This window comes from Ictidomys tridecemlineatus, chromosome 5 (genome assembly GCF_052094955.1).
Source record: "Ictidomys tridecemlineatus isolate mIctTri1 chromosome 5, mIctTri1.hap1, whole genome shotgun sequence".
Lineage (NCBI taxonomy): Eukaryota > Metazoa > Chordata > Mammalia > Rodentia > Sciuridae > Ictidomys > Ictidomys tridecemlineatus.
In genome coordinates, this window is record NC_135481.1 from 50,608,584 (window position 1) to 50,623,353 (window position 14,770).

At 37.3% G+C, this 14,770-nt stretch overlaps 1 protein-coding gene across 3 annotated transcripts; it reads left to right on the forward strand.

The window, feature by feature from the left end:
- The first annotated feature begins 336 nt into the window (after nucleotides 1-336).
- Nucleotides 337-13,935, forward strand: Cdkn3 (cyclin dependent kinase inhibitor 3). Of its 3 annotated transcripts, none has more exons than XM_005337963.3 (8): nucleotides 337-460; nucleotides 2,706-2,788; nucleotides 4,705-4,760; nucleotides 5,277-5,321; nucleotides 7,630-7,852; nucleotides 10,666-10,697; nucleotides 11,583-11,686; nucleotides 13,580-13,935. In XM_005337963.3, the coding sequence occupies exons 1-8, from the start codon at nucleotides 452-454 to the stop codon at nucleotides 13,664-13,666; spliced, it is 639 nt and encodes a 212-aa protein (XP_005338020.1). In that variant the 5' UTR covers nucleotides 337-451; the 3' UTR covers nucleotides 13,667-13,935. The 3 variants fall into 3 exon arrangements, with proteins under 3 accessions (XP_005338020.1, XP_021590733.1, XP_013219558.1); XM_021735058.3 differs by having other exon boundaries at nucleotides 11,586-11,686; XM_013364104.4 differs by lacking the exon at nucleotides 5,277-5,321.
- Nucleotides 13,936-14,770: the final 835 nt, after the last annotated feature.

The following is a 14,770-nucleotide window of genomic DNA, read 5'->3' on the forward strand; positions in this document are numbered from 1 at the left end:
ATATTCCTGCGTTACGAAAGCAAGCAAAATCTCCCTACCCTGAACCACTCATACCTCCTACCATTAGAAAGCACAGCTTTGCATTGACTCAAAGCGCGGGAGCTACCAGAAGACTCGCTCCGCCCCTCTCCCCGCCCCCTGCACTCTCCATGCTCCCAACTGGCGGGAGGAGGACGCCCCCAGCCAATCAACGTTCCGCAGGACCCTCCTCCCGCGCGTCTTTCAAAGGCCTTCTAAGAACCAATGAGCGGTTAAAGGCTAAGCCCGGGCACCTGGAGGCGGAGCAAACAACAGGGCCAGGATTTGATTGGTTCCTAGAAGACGCCGCGCCCCACCTCCCAGAAGACATACCAATGAGTTGAAGGGAGAGGCGGGGTCCGCGCGGGGCAGCGACTGAGACGCGGGTGCTGAACCGGGAGGTGGCACTGGTCAAGGCGTGCGGCGGCCAGCGATGAAGCCGGTGAGTCGGGTAGGATGGGACTTGGAGGAGCGAAGCTGCAGTGACCGGAGCAGTTCTCTAGGCCTTTCTGAGACTGGGCGTACAGCCCGGGATTGGTCGCGGCGCGACTCGCGCATTAACCGTCCTGTGGGTTGGGGAGGTGTCGCTTCCCCGCACCGGCAACAGTGACCGCTGTGAAGGAGCCAGATCCCACAGACCTGGGTTCGAGGTGGACGAGGGGAAGTCAAGACACTCACTGTGTGCCTGCTGTGGTCTGTCACCTGTGGGTTTCTTATAAACCTCTCGACAGCCTTGCAAAAGAAGGCCAAGCCCAGGATTATGGAGAAAAATGAGGCATAAAGAGTTTTAAGTGTTTCATCGTATTAATAAGCGTGATATCCCACCCCTGAAGGGTGTCTGGGGGCTGCCATGAAACCCCTAGGAAAAATCATGAATGCGAATGTGTTGCCCCGGCTTGGGGGCGACATCACAACTGCCGCCATCCCCCAGGAACATTTGGCATTGCATTCCTTTCCCTGAGATTCAGAATCACTGGGGCCAGGGAAGCAGAAATGTCCAGCCTGATTAGGAGAAGTAGAGCTAATGGCCCACACAAATTTAAAATTTTATTAGTCAAAATTGCTTTAAAGTAAAGGAAAAACAGACGTTGGCAAGGAGCTGGAGTCCCACCTTGGTTGACATCCTATTGAAGGGCCTTCTTTGAGGTTGAGTTGATTACACTATAGATAGATCCAAAGCAACTCAGATCTTAAATCACTTTGCCATGTGATCTTATGGTTACGAACAGGATCATCATAGAACATAACTTAAGAGCTAAGACAGGGCATTAGGTGTTTACACTTGCTAATCCCTGTTTCCATGTGGGGAGACATCAGCTGTCCTTAACTCCTGGCCTCTTTCTCCATTTGTCCTCAGAAGGGAAGAGTAAGTTATCTGATCTTTGAGTTTGGGAGGAACTGAACACAAGTAGTTCAACCTTTTCTTCACTTCTCTCTCTAGATCTATGTGCCTGCCTCCAGAAAGTGCTTTCTGGCCTACTCTTTGTCACACAGGAGCCCTGGGTTGTCCATCAGTGCCTGTAACTGGGAAGATTAGTCTAATTATGGGGTGGAGATGTGGCAAGCTCACTCAACCTTTAAGCTACATCTTTTGCTTGACAATAACATTTTGATTTCCATGTACCAATCCAATGTCTTATTTCTCAGCTTGTTCCAATTAGGGAGCAGGAAAAGGGTATTTTTTAAATTGGTCTTGTAAATTCGTACAAAGTATCAAAGCTTCCATGTAAAAAATTCTGCCTTCAGGATTGAGTTCCACCTGCTTAGATCAGCACACTGGAGCCATCTCAACAATTCTAGTCTAGTGATTCGTAAATTTGGGGGCAGGCTAGTTTGTCTGTACTCCACCCATCCACCACCAAGCTGCCCCCTATATAGGAGTCATTTTTTAAGAAACTACTTCGCTAGCTTCATCTCCTCTGTTTCATCTCTATTTCAACATCACAGTTTCTGAATACACAAACCCTTTCTCTCTTTGTCTTAATTTCCTAAACTTCCTCCGTATCTGCCTACAAACCTCTTGTTCTTCCTTCAAAATTCAGAGTAAGCATCTCTGTAAAGACTTCTCTAGTTCCCTAAGTTGTCAGTCACTCCCTTTTCCGCTCTGGCATGTGGTTTCTTCTTCCATTTTAGCACTAAAATCCTTCTCCTCCTGCTGGGTGTGGCACACGCCTGTAATCTCAGCGACTCAGGAGGCTGAAGCAGGGTCAAAAATTGAAAACCAGCCTCAGCACTTTAGGCAGGCCCTAAACAACTTAGTGAGACCCTGTCTCAAAGTAAAGTCTTTCTTTTGTAATCTGTACACATCTGTCCCTACAGCTACACTGAAGGCAAGCTATTTACTTTATGGATCTTCCTATCTCGAGAGTTTTGGCCACTGAAGGTGTCCAAGAAATGCTTGTGAATGAGTAAACAAATCTCTTCACTTCATATTTAAGGAAGACACATCCAGGATAAACTGAAGAGTCTTGTGTACAACGATCTTTCCACTATGCAGTGCTAAGATTATTAATAGGATGGTAAAATAGTAATCATTTATTATTGATATTGCTGATGTCTGATAGTCCACATTGGTGACAAAATAAATAGAAAATATGAATTCGGTGGGTGTTTAGGCCAGAGTCAACTATGCTACAGCTATACATAAATTTTTTTTTATAATTTCTAACATAATATTTCTTTTGAAGCCTATTTCAATACAAGCAAGTGAGTTTGACTCCTCAGATGAAGAGCCTATTGAAGATGAACAGACTCCAATTCAGATATCATGGTATGTTAGCATTTCTAATCAGTGTTGGTACTCTTTGTAGAACATAATTCACATGTTGAAAACATTCAGTGATTATCTTCTGATTATGTAATTCTAATCTTTGAGGGATCTTTGAATTCTGCAATTTATAAGGCCCTTTTGTTCTCTTTATTTACAATTGAGAAAATCTTAATAGAAGCAAGTAAATAAGGAGTAGCGGTAGGATTTTTTAAATGATCTCTCACCAAAATCTACTTATTCTTTTAAGGCCAAAGAATAGTATACCAAATGTAGGATGAGATAATTTTGGGGAAGGGGGGCAGGCGGGTACCGGGGATTGAACTCACAGGCACTCGACCACTGAGCCACATCCCCAGCCCTATTGTATTTTATTTAGAGACAGAGTGTCACTGAGTTGCTTAGGACCTCGCTAAGTTGTTGAGGCTAGCTTTGAATTTGCAATCCTCCTGCTCAGCCTTCTGAGCAGCTGGGAGTAGAGTTGTGCACCACCTCACCCAGCAAGAAAATCATTTATTATTAAGTCAAAATCTTAGATAATATTTCAACCATTTGTCATAGTAATGCATCTGTCAGTAAACTCTGTTTTAAGATAAAATCCAAATATATATAATAATCAAAAAGAATTTTTATAAAAAAATCAACTTCCAAGTGTTAGCAAGTGATTTATGATTTACCAGATTCTCTACAACCAAAAAATGCTTCCTCTCATCCCTGTGAATGTAATTGTCTCTCCTCAGGAAAGCACCATCTCTACAGTAGGAAAGGAGTACTAAATGGTGTTGTCTCTGATGTTCTTTTGTCCTGCCATCAAGTAGCATTACCTTTCATTCCCCTTTTCAGCCCTTTTTAATGTCATACAGTATTTATATCATGCCTCCTGTTTTCCTCTAACTTGATCTCCTGACTTGAAAACAGGATGAACCTCTGTCCCTGAGTACTACAAACTGGGAACAGATAATATTTTATTTTAATCAAAATCCATTACAACAGGAATGGGTAGCCATGGTTGTCATTATATGAAATCATATCTATTAAAGTAGTACTACCAAAAAATCTTAAAATAGTAATGTAAAATGAATGCTAAAGATGGAATTGTCAGATGGTCATACTTCAGTTCATTTATCTAAAGTTACAACAGATCAAGCACCCCTAATCTGAAGTCTGAAGTGCTCTAAAATCCAAAACCTTTTGAGTGCCAACATGATACTCAAAAGGTTTTGAATTTTGGAATATTTCAGATGTCAGATATTCAGATTAGGGATGCTCAACCAATAAATTCTATGCAAATTAACACAATTCAAAAACTCCAAAATCTGAAATACATCTGGTAACAAACAATTTAGATAAGGGATATTAAATCGGAAATACAAAATATCTCAAGAAATATTCCATAGAATAACTTAAGTACCTTGTATACTACCCGGGATTATCTTTAAGGTAAATTTAAACTAACATACCATTTAAGACTTAAATTCTAAGAAAGCAAATGCTAAGTTTTAAAACTTCTCATTTTAAATCTTTCAGTCTTTCTAAGCTTTTTTGTGATCCACCTATGGATATTAACTATTAATTTTTGCTTTGTGACTTCTGTAAAGTTTTAAAACACCCTTATTTGGTGACAAGCATTCATGTTGGTTGAGTTTCCAGTTATAGTTTGTGGGAAATGGTAGGTGGGTCCTGGGGATTGAACTGAGGGCCTTGTGCATGCTAGGTAAGTGCTATACCACAGAGCTATATCCCTAGCCCTTTTTATATTTTAAGAGAGGGTTTTGCTAAGTTCCTTGGGATAGCCTCAAACTTGCAATCGTCTTTGCCTGAGCCTCCCCGCAAGTAGCAGAGATCACAGGCATGTACCACAGCACCTTAGCCATTTGTAACTTTTTAAAAATATGAACTTGTTAAATTTTTCTTTTCAGGCTACCTCTGTCACAAGTGAATTGTTCTCAGTTTCTTGGTTTATGTGCTCTGCCAGGTAGGTTATACTACAGTTGGCTTCCTATTCATATATTTTGGAGATCTTTTTGACTGTTAACACATTATTCTGTATACTGAGCAATGAAAGAATCTCATAGATCTAGACTGGGTAACTCACTTTGGAAGCCTTTATGGTTGGTTATAGATAAAGGTACACAGATCCATTCTTCAACCCTTCCAGAGCTGCCTTCAGAGCTTTATATTTCTGATTTACCTATCTTAATAAAACTTAATCCCTGGGGTACAAATGAGGCTGAGGACTACAGCCAGCCACCCATCACAGAAACACAGAATAAAGAGTTCTGGCTTAGGAGTTTCTTCAACTAGAATCTATGAATTCTTGTAATTATGTTCCGAAGAATCTAAGAAATTAAAATTCACATTCAAAATTAAATTGAAAGTAAATGGTCACATGGAATGATTTTCTAAAAGTAGCTATATATGTGTTTAAATGTGCTTGTTATATATTACCAAAAACTGACTTTTTTTTTACTTGCATTATTACTACTTATAGGTTGTAAATTTAAAGATGTTAGAAGAAATATTCAAAAAGATACAGGTAGGTGTAATTTGAGACAACCATACTAATAGTTTAAAAAACATTGAAAGTCTCCTTATCAGAAGGAACAAACTACAGTCTCAATCAATGTTTGATACTTCAAGTTTCAAAATAAACTTATTCTAATGTGTGAAAATGTATTTGTGAAAGACCCAGAGAACTCATCATTTATCTCAACATGACTTTTCACCAACTGCTGTATATTATACATAAAAACTGTATTTGAGGTTAGTACATATGATACAGGATGAAATTATATAAATAGGAAACTGACATTTTGTACTATCTAGATTTTTGATCATTCTTTTCCTTGCAGACTTGACTGCGGTAGTAGGAATTAATCCCAAGCTGGGAACCCAGAGGCAGGAATGAAACCATCCATCCTGGATAAGAAATGTAGAGCTAGCATCTAGGGTGAAATCAAAGTGGGAACTGGTTTTCCATGCCCAAGGACATTCAAAACACTATAACTTCAAGTCTAATAATAATTTTCAAAACCTAATCTATCCACATTTGGAATTTTCATATAGTACAATACTTATAAATATGAATCTTTTCAAAATATATTATTCTGATTGGCCTGGAATATCTCAATCCTATTAGTGCCACCAACATCTTTATACTCCAAAAAATAAAGAATGTATGTATTGCTTGACCCTGACCAGTATAGCTTTTTTAAACCTTAAAATCTTATTCTCAGTGGTAGAGTACTTGCCTAGCACATATGAGGCACTGGGTTCAAACCTCAGCACCACATAAAGGTATTGTGTTCATCTACAACTAAAAAAAAAAAAATTTAAACCTTTTTCTGGTTGTTCTAGAATATCAGTTTGCTAATGTACTTTAATTTGTTCCTTACCTCCCCAAAAGACTTAATGAGGCTAATAGATGAGTTGACCCTTGCAGTTATTTATAAAGATTTTCTGCTTTAGACAAACCTACTGTAATAGGAAATTTCTGTTTTAGAGAACATTTAAGTTATAAGCAAAATATAATTTAAATCATTGGTTCAAGACCAAACTTATACATTTTGGAATGCCCTATTAATTTAGTATCTTTCGTAAAAAGGTTTTCAATTTTTCCCGGCTTTGGTGGTTTGTGGATATAGCCATGGATTCAGCTGTCAACATCACAGAAAAACAGGCTGGACTCTCCTTGCATTAGTTACCATGGCATCTCCTCAGAGTCCTTTCTAGGACAGTCTGTAGAAATCTTCTGATGTGTACAAAAAGCAAACAGAATTACTTACCCATTTAAAAATGCTTAGATATATTAATAAATACTTGTTTACCAGTTCAAAAATATAATAGTTTTATCAGGAGCATCACTGTCTAATAAAATATAATGGAAGCCATATCTATAACTACATTTTCTAGTTGCCACATTAAAAAAGTAAAAACAAACAAACAAAAAAAAACCAATCAATTAAAAAAAAGTAAAAACAAGTAAAAATAATTTTAACAATACCTTTTATTTAGTTTAGTATATCCTAAATTATCATTTCACCAGCTTTTAAGTATAAAGCAAATAATTAATGAGATAGTTATTTTTGTGTGCTTAGTCTTTGAAATTAAGTATGTCTTTTATAGTACATCTCAGTTTGGACTAGCCGCCTTTCAACTGCAGATCTAGAGGGTCAAGAGAAAAGGTACTTTGTACCTCAATGGCTAAATGCCCTTGGATTTGGGGGCAGGGGCAAGCTTAAATTAGCCAAGATTATTTATTCTGAACCAAATGCTCTGAAGTGAATTGCCCTAAAGAAGTTCCCATGCATAGAATTCGTAATTCTTATAGTGAAAATAACTAAATGTAATTTTAAATACAGTTAATGCTTTATTTTCTAGAGATCTGGTCCATAAAATAAATACACAATGGTGTGGTACAGAGTAGATATGAGGGGTAATACAAGAACTCTTGCTAGAGGTTTTATATACAATGTTTGTGATAAAATAAACAGCAGAGTGATTAAGTAGCAAGTATGGTTGATGTGGGGAGGAAAAAAAATGTGCTATCCATTCCTTCTCAAGAGTTTATAGTATTAGATATTTTCAGATTCATATTAAAGCAGTATGATAAACTTTTTTTGCAAGAAAAGCAATACACAATATGATTGTCTCATCTTGGAATTCAGTACATAGTATTTTGACTTATATGATTAGATTTAATTATTCAGCATTTCAAATTTATAAATTATCACTTGTTACTAGTTTGGCTTAAGAAACTTAACTCCATATTCTCCCTCTTGACCATATTTAAATTTGTAATGTTTCATATGTGTGTGTCTGTGTGTATCTTGGTCTGTTGGCAGAAGAACTAAAGAGCTATGGTATACAAGACATATTTGTTTTCTGCACCAGAGGGGAACTGTCAAAATATAGAGTCCCAAACCTCTTGGACCTCTACCAGCAGTATGGAATTACAACTCATCACCATCCAATCCCAGATGGAGGGACTCCTGACATAGCCAGCTGCTGTGATATAATGGAGGAGCTTGCAATCTGTCTCAAGAATAACCGAAAAACCTTAATACAGTATGTTCTCCTTTTCTGCATACATTACATGAGAAATGTCCCAGTCAAAATGGTTTCTTAAACTGTTCAGTTATTGCCTACCTCATATTTTTATTGTAAGGATTCAAAGGACATAATGCATTGAAAGTGCTACCACAATGCCTGGTACAAAGTAAGCACTCAGATATTTATTGTTACTGCTTTTCAAGAGTAAGGACAATAAATAAATTTAATTGGAAATTTTTAGAATAAGGTCATAGGCTCCCTGCCCCCTGTCCTTATATTTGTCTTAGACCTTAAGTTGCAATTTGGGGACCACCACCACAAAAAGTAGAGCATTATTGTTATATACTATTCACTTGTCATTTAGGCTATCAGTTAGTTGCTTAGTTATTTTCAATAACAAAAAAAAATTTTTTTTCAAAATTTAAAGCAAATAAGTCATCCCTAAGCAATGAGCAACTTAAAGAATATGACTTGAAAATTGTTTGATATGCATTTGTTACCAGAGTGAAATGGGACTGTGTCAGTGGCTATAAAAAAATACAAGCTGCTTTATAAATGTTTAAAACAAAATAAAATGGGTTAAGGAAAGGGAGCGAAATGGGTTAAAAATGGAGAGGCTGGGCAGAAGGATCACGAATTCAAAGCCAGCCTCACAACTTAGAAGGTCCTAAGCAACTCAGCAAAACCCTGTCCCTAAATAAAATATGAAAAAAGGAATGGGGATGTGGTTCAGTGAGTAAGCCCCCCTGGATTCAATCCCCAGTGCCAAAAAAAAGAAAAGAAAGAAGTAGCTTTAAGGGTACAAGAGAGTGGCAATGGATAGTAGGTTGTAGAAATGGTACTGTGGATGAAAACCACAGATGACTTTCCAGAAGTGAGACACAGAGCAAAGGAGAGCTAAAGCTAGTCCTTCACTTTGTTTGTTGCTCATTCTTGTAACTTAATAAGCCACCTCATTTTTACTGAACAAATTAGAGCATTAAAGTGTGAATACCTCAAAAACTCTTAAGGTACTTCAAGTCATTGCTTTGAGCTCAAGGTGTACAGACTACCAACAGCTGCATAGGTTCAGGGCCCCTGTGAAAGGAAAAATCCAGAGAACTTCTCTCCTTGAACCTCATCCAATTGCACCAGTTCCAAAGGCAAACCCACCAGTACAGAGTCTTTGGTGACATAACACCTTTTTGTGGCCAATCTAAAGTCTGATATAAAGAGAACTAAAGCTTGCAGATGGGCAATAAAGAACTAGAAGCCATCCTATATTCTATGGTTTCCAAACTTTCTTAAGCATAGTCTCTCATCTAGTTCTAATTATAAAAGCAAATTTTCAGAATAGACTCAATTATCTCTGCTTAATTTTCTGTTAACTATAGGCAAAATAGTAATTAGTTAAATATAGCTAGTGAAAAGTATGTTTCCAATTTTTAGACCCAGTTTTTAAAAAACTTATTCTGAGACCTTTTTTAATAGCTATGATATATAGATATTTTAATATATAGTAAATAATATAATATATAATTAAATAATGTTATTTTATTTTGTACTGGGGATGTAAACACTGAGCCACGTCCCTAACTCTTGTTGTTATTTGAGACAGGCTCTCATTAAGTTGCTGAGACTGGCTTTGAACTTGTGATCCTCCTGCCTCAGCCTCCCGAGCTGCTGGGATTACAGGCATGCACCACCACGCACCGCCAAAAACATTTTTTAAAAGAAACTTCTACTGAAAAGTTTCTGAAGACCAAACTATTTGAAGACCAACTAGTTGGGTTTTTTGAAGCTTAACAATTTTTACCATAGCAAGTTTCAGCAAACTAAATGCCCTAATGTTTGAACAGAATACAGATGAGATGGACAGGGGGATGGGTGAGCTTGCGTATATTGAATGTTTCAGGCTCCCATAAAATACTGCATCTGATGGCTAGAATTTTGCCTTATTCTATAACTTTCAAAGGTCCTACAATGACAAGTTTGTTTGGACAAAGATAATGTTCTATCATTCTGTTATTTTGAATGCTCATATTACTAGATAGTAAGAGGGTCTGCTAAATTTTTTTCACAGTCCCATTCTCTGCCAGTGCTCTCTGGCTTGTTCTGCTTAAACATTTTTAGTCCTTTATGAACTTGGTGAACACTATTGCTACCGTTTACATTGTTCCCTTGGGCTATTTGTAACAAAGTACCAAGGATTGGATGGCTTATAATACAGAAATTTATTTTCTCCCAGTTCTGGAGACTAGAAGTCCAAAACCAAGGTGTTAACAGAGCCACACTCTCTGAGACTGGGTAGAAGACTTTCTTGCCTCTTCCTGGCTTCTGGTGGTGGCTGTCATTCCTCAGTGTTCCTTGGCTAGTAATTATCACTCAAGTCTCAGCTTCTGTCACCACAGGATTCTCCTTGTGTGTCTCTGACTTCATGCCGTGTTTTCCTTTTCTAAAGACACTAGATAAATTATTTCTGTGCAGATAGCATTTGTCCTGTAACCACTCAGGTTTTGTCTAAAAGAGAATAATCAAAGTAGCAGTTAGTAAAAATAGATCAATTTCTACCAATCTAGTAACACACTCCATTTCTCAGATGTGGATCTTGGGGTTTAAAGGGGTCAATATTAAGGGGCCTGTCTATCCTGACCCTTGGAGGTATTCAGACTACTTCTCCACAAATAAATAAGCACACTCAACTTTTGATTTGTTAAACAATATTAATGTCTGTGCAAAGTGCTGTGCTAGGCATTGGAGTTAGATAGTAGGCAGGAAAAGCAAGCTTTTGGTCAAAACGTTGGATGCAATGACAATATATAAACTTCAAAACTGTATTTCCCTTTCAGCTGTTATGGAGGACTTGGGAGATCGTGTCTTGGTAAGAAACACATTTTCACGATAATATTTTTAACCTCAAAGTAGGCAGACTTCTGTTTGATCCACATTACAAGCAAAAGAAGTCATAAAAGACTACATATCATATGACCATTTATGTGAAATGTCCAAAATAAGCATATCTATAGAAACAGATCACTGGTTGCTTAAAACAGAGATTAATGGGGTATTAGAAAGGTGTGATAGTGAACAGGCACACGACTTCTGTCTAAAGTGACAAAAATGTCCCAAGATTGACTGAAATGATGGTTGCCACATGTAAATAGACTAAAATTTATTGAATTGTACACTAAATTGAGTCTTTTATACTTACTACCCCCAACTTGCGTGCAGCTGAACCTAAGATTGCTAGTGCAAATTTGCAAGGACACCAAATACAGACACAAATTACCTTTACACAAGCTTCAGGATGGTTTCTCCACTTTCGGCCTCAGGCTCCCCAAGAGGGAGAGCAAGAGAAAGAAGAGAGAGAGAAGTGGGGGGGGGGGGTAGGGAAGGGAAGGAGGAGGAAGGAGGGAGACAGAGATCACCTTCAGAAGTGAGCTTTCACTGGGGGGACTCTTGTTCTTTAGAAAGTTCTATCCAAAAAAAGGCCAGGAGGGGCAGGGCTAAGAGGGAAAGATGAATGTAACCCAACCCCCGGGGGCACATCCCACAAAGAAGACCATCTTACTATCCTAGCTAGAATCCACCCTAACCAGAAGGAATGCAGTGGTTGCATTCAGAATCTGAGACTTAAGGACTAGAAGAATGAGGTCATTCATTGTGGCTCCCCACATATACCAACATAAATCTAGTTAGATATCAAATGTTTTACCCTATCTCTAGTTTTTTAATAATATATTATTTTTCTGGCATGTTCTCTTAGTAGCTGCTTGTCTCCTTCTATACCTATCTGACACTGTGTCACCTCAGCAAGCCATAGATAGCCTGAGAGATGTAAGAGGATCTGGGGCAATACAGACCATAAAGGTGAGACACTTGACTCTTCCTGTTTGGTTGCAGTTAGGGGCAGTCTGTTATAAGGACAGTATAATATACAACTAGAGGGCACCAGATGAAAATCCAAAGCATGCTATTGGTCAAACACTTATTTTTTAAATTTATATTTAAATATAACCAAGATATCTACAAAAGCTCAGTATTTAAAAAAATAATGACATTTTTAAACTTTCTACTTTACCTCTTTCAAGATCTACCATTGCAGTTTTTTTCCCCCATTCAGTTCTAGGAATGGATCATCTCACTTGGAATAATGAGATAATTACTATAAATTTGGTTAAGAACTAAAGATCCTATTATATCATCAAAACACTGAACAAAGATTAATAGTATAAAAAATGTAAATCAGTACTAATTGTCTTTAGCCATGGACCTCTTCCACATTTACCCTGAAGTGACCTCTTCTACATTTACCTTGCCCTTAATACTTCAAAAACATTAAAGTAGCAGTGCTAAGGATATTATATATTAATCATGATATCAAAAAGAGTCTGTGATTTCACTTTATTTGTAGAACTATGATGCTAATTTTGCCTTCTTTTTCCAAGTACCCTGTCTCAGCTCTAGGACTAGAAGGCGGGTGCGAAAGAATCCTGGCCATTAAAGCAGCTCCCTGGGCTTGAAAGTCCATCTTCCCAGGGCTGGGATGGGTATAATCTAGTATCATATATGGTGAATTACTGTAATTATTGATAAATTCACCAAGCAATTTGATTCTCAAGGATTAAATAAGGTCATTCACAAAACAATCTGTATAAGGTCTGCTTCACTGTATACATTCTGAAAAGAGAATTCCCCTTATTTTAAAATCAAATGTTTCAAATTCAGGAAGTTCAACTCTCTTTGAAACAAAATATATGGGCTGATATATGAATGAATATGCCTACCTTCCATATTTAATACTGGAAAGAATGAAGCCCACACTATTATGAGCTGTCAATTCATCACCTGGGCATTCTGTGGCAAACTAGTTTTAACCATGTTTGTGCCAATGTAAGTTGGCGGCACATGGTTTCAGTGTCTCAGAAATGATAACATCGACTTGGGAGACTGAAGCAGGAGGATAACAGCGTAGGCAACTTTGTGAGACCCTGCCTCTAAATTAGAAAAACAGAAAGGGCTGGAGATGTAGCTCAGTGGTAGTGCACCCCTCAATTCCCAGTACACACACACACACACGGAACAATATGAAATGATTGGCAGCTTGGCAGAGTGAAAATACCCTTTGGGAAACTATTTAAACTTCAAATAAATTTTAAAAATCTTTTATTTTGCTTATCTGTATGATTAGTGATGTTTGGTTTTAAAAAATATTCTCTAAGAATTGTTTCAGATAGAATATATCATCACAAAAAGCAAGAGACAGAGGCTTCAATAGCTCAAGATTTTCTTGAATATGCCATTATTATTTTTTATTTTTTAGTTATAGGTGGTTACAATATCTTTATTTTAATGTGATGTTGAGGATGGAATCCAGTGCCTCATGTGTAGTAGGCAAGCACTCTACCTCTGAGCCATAACCCCATCCCTGAATATGCCATTATTAATTGCTATAGAAAGAGCCTTCTCCTTCCTTATTTCACAGGGAAAAAGCATTAGCAAATATTTACTGCTTTTAATCCTACTTAGTTTGCCAACATAGAGAGAAAGGATTCTATAAACTTATAAAGCATTCATCCAAATTTCATGCTTTCAGATTTTGAGATAAACTTCCCCAAGTTACAAATGTTTTCTTAGCCAAAATGATGTAGAATTGCTCTTGGCAGTTGTTTTTTTGATTCATTCCTCATTCCTGCTAGTATTGTGTATACTTTGGTAACTAGTTTTCTACAATGTATTTCAGTATATCTTTACTTTTTGCAGCAATATAATTATCTTCATGACTTCCGGGATAAACTAGCTGCATATCTATCATCAAGAGATTCACTATCAAGATCTGTGTCAAGATAAAGAGTTTCAAATAGCATATATGTATATGTGACCATGTCTGAAATTTGAGTTCTCTAGCATCATTTGTGTTGAAACCAAACTACTAGTGTTATCCACTTCAATGTAAATGTATATATGCAGATATCCCTAAAACTTTATTGACAAAATTGTCTCTTTCACTCATAACACACAGATAGGAAATTTGGTATAGTTTTCCTTTTAGAAATATACTGGCTGCTCTGGTATATTTTACCTATGCTGGGAAAAAAAATACATGCAAATTTGTATTATTTACATGTCTGTCTCATTTTTCTACCAGTTACTATGAGTTGGCATATGGCATTGGAAGTATGAAATTTTTGTATGAGTACCCACGCTGAACTTTCACTCTCTATTCCTCCTGAAATTCTTCCATTAGTTTTTCTACTTCATAGATTTCTAGCATTGTAAGAGATCTCCCAGCACTGGATCAATCAAAACAGGTATTTATCCAACATCTGTTGGGATTTTTTCAGAGATAAGGAATTCATTGGTTCAGACAGTTGCTCCACTTTTACAGCATTCATTTTTCCACCCTAAAAACTACACAGAATGAATTTTAGTCCTCCTTTCACTTTCACAAAGTATTTGGCTACAGATTAATAATCTCTCATTCTCCCATTCCTTCACCTCACCGCATACTACTGAAATATTTTGTCTTTAAATGAGCTACCCAATACAATCATTTGGGCCATAAACAAGAATCATTTGGGTCAAAGCCACCTCTTTCCACAGATATTGATGGTTTCAGTACCACACCCATACATAGGTCCATGGCTTTTTTGGCTACTGGAGATCACAAAAGTGAATCAATGGTCATTGGCTATTACCAACAGGCTGCAAACTCATAGGCAGTTCTACAGAAGACAGTTTCATCACATCAAAATTTAAATAATCATAAGGTGCCCCAAAGTTTTCCTTTGTCTCACACTCTTCTTGCTGATGAAATACTTGAATTTCATTAAGAAAAACTCCACAACAATTACCAGCGCTGTTTGTGAACTTCAGACAAGAGCACCAGTATGTTCTATAATACAAAATCAATATTTTAATACTTTTATATATGCGGTGCTGCTAGAACTTAAT

Bases quoted from the DNA above. Each gene is read 5' to 3' on its own strand.
- Cdkn3 (XM_005337963.3), top strand. The intron at 4,761-5,276 runs GTAGGTTATACT...TACTACTTATAG, and splicing joins TGGTTTATGTGCTCTGCCAG to GTTGTAAATTTAAAGATGTT. The intron at 5,322-7,629 runs GTAGGTGTAATT...GTCTGTTGGCAG, and splicing joins AAATATTCAAAAAGATACAG to AAGAACTAAAGAGCTATGGT.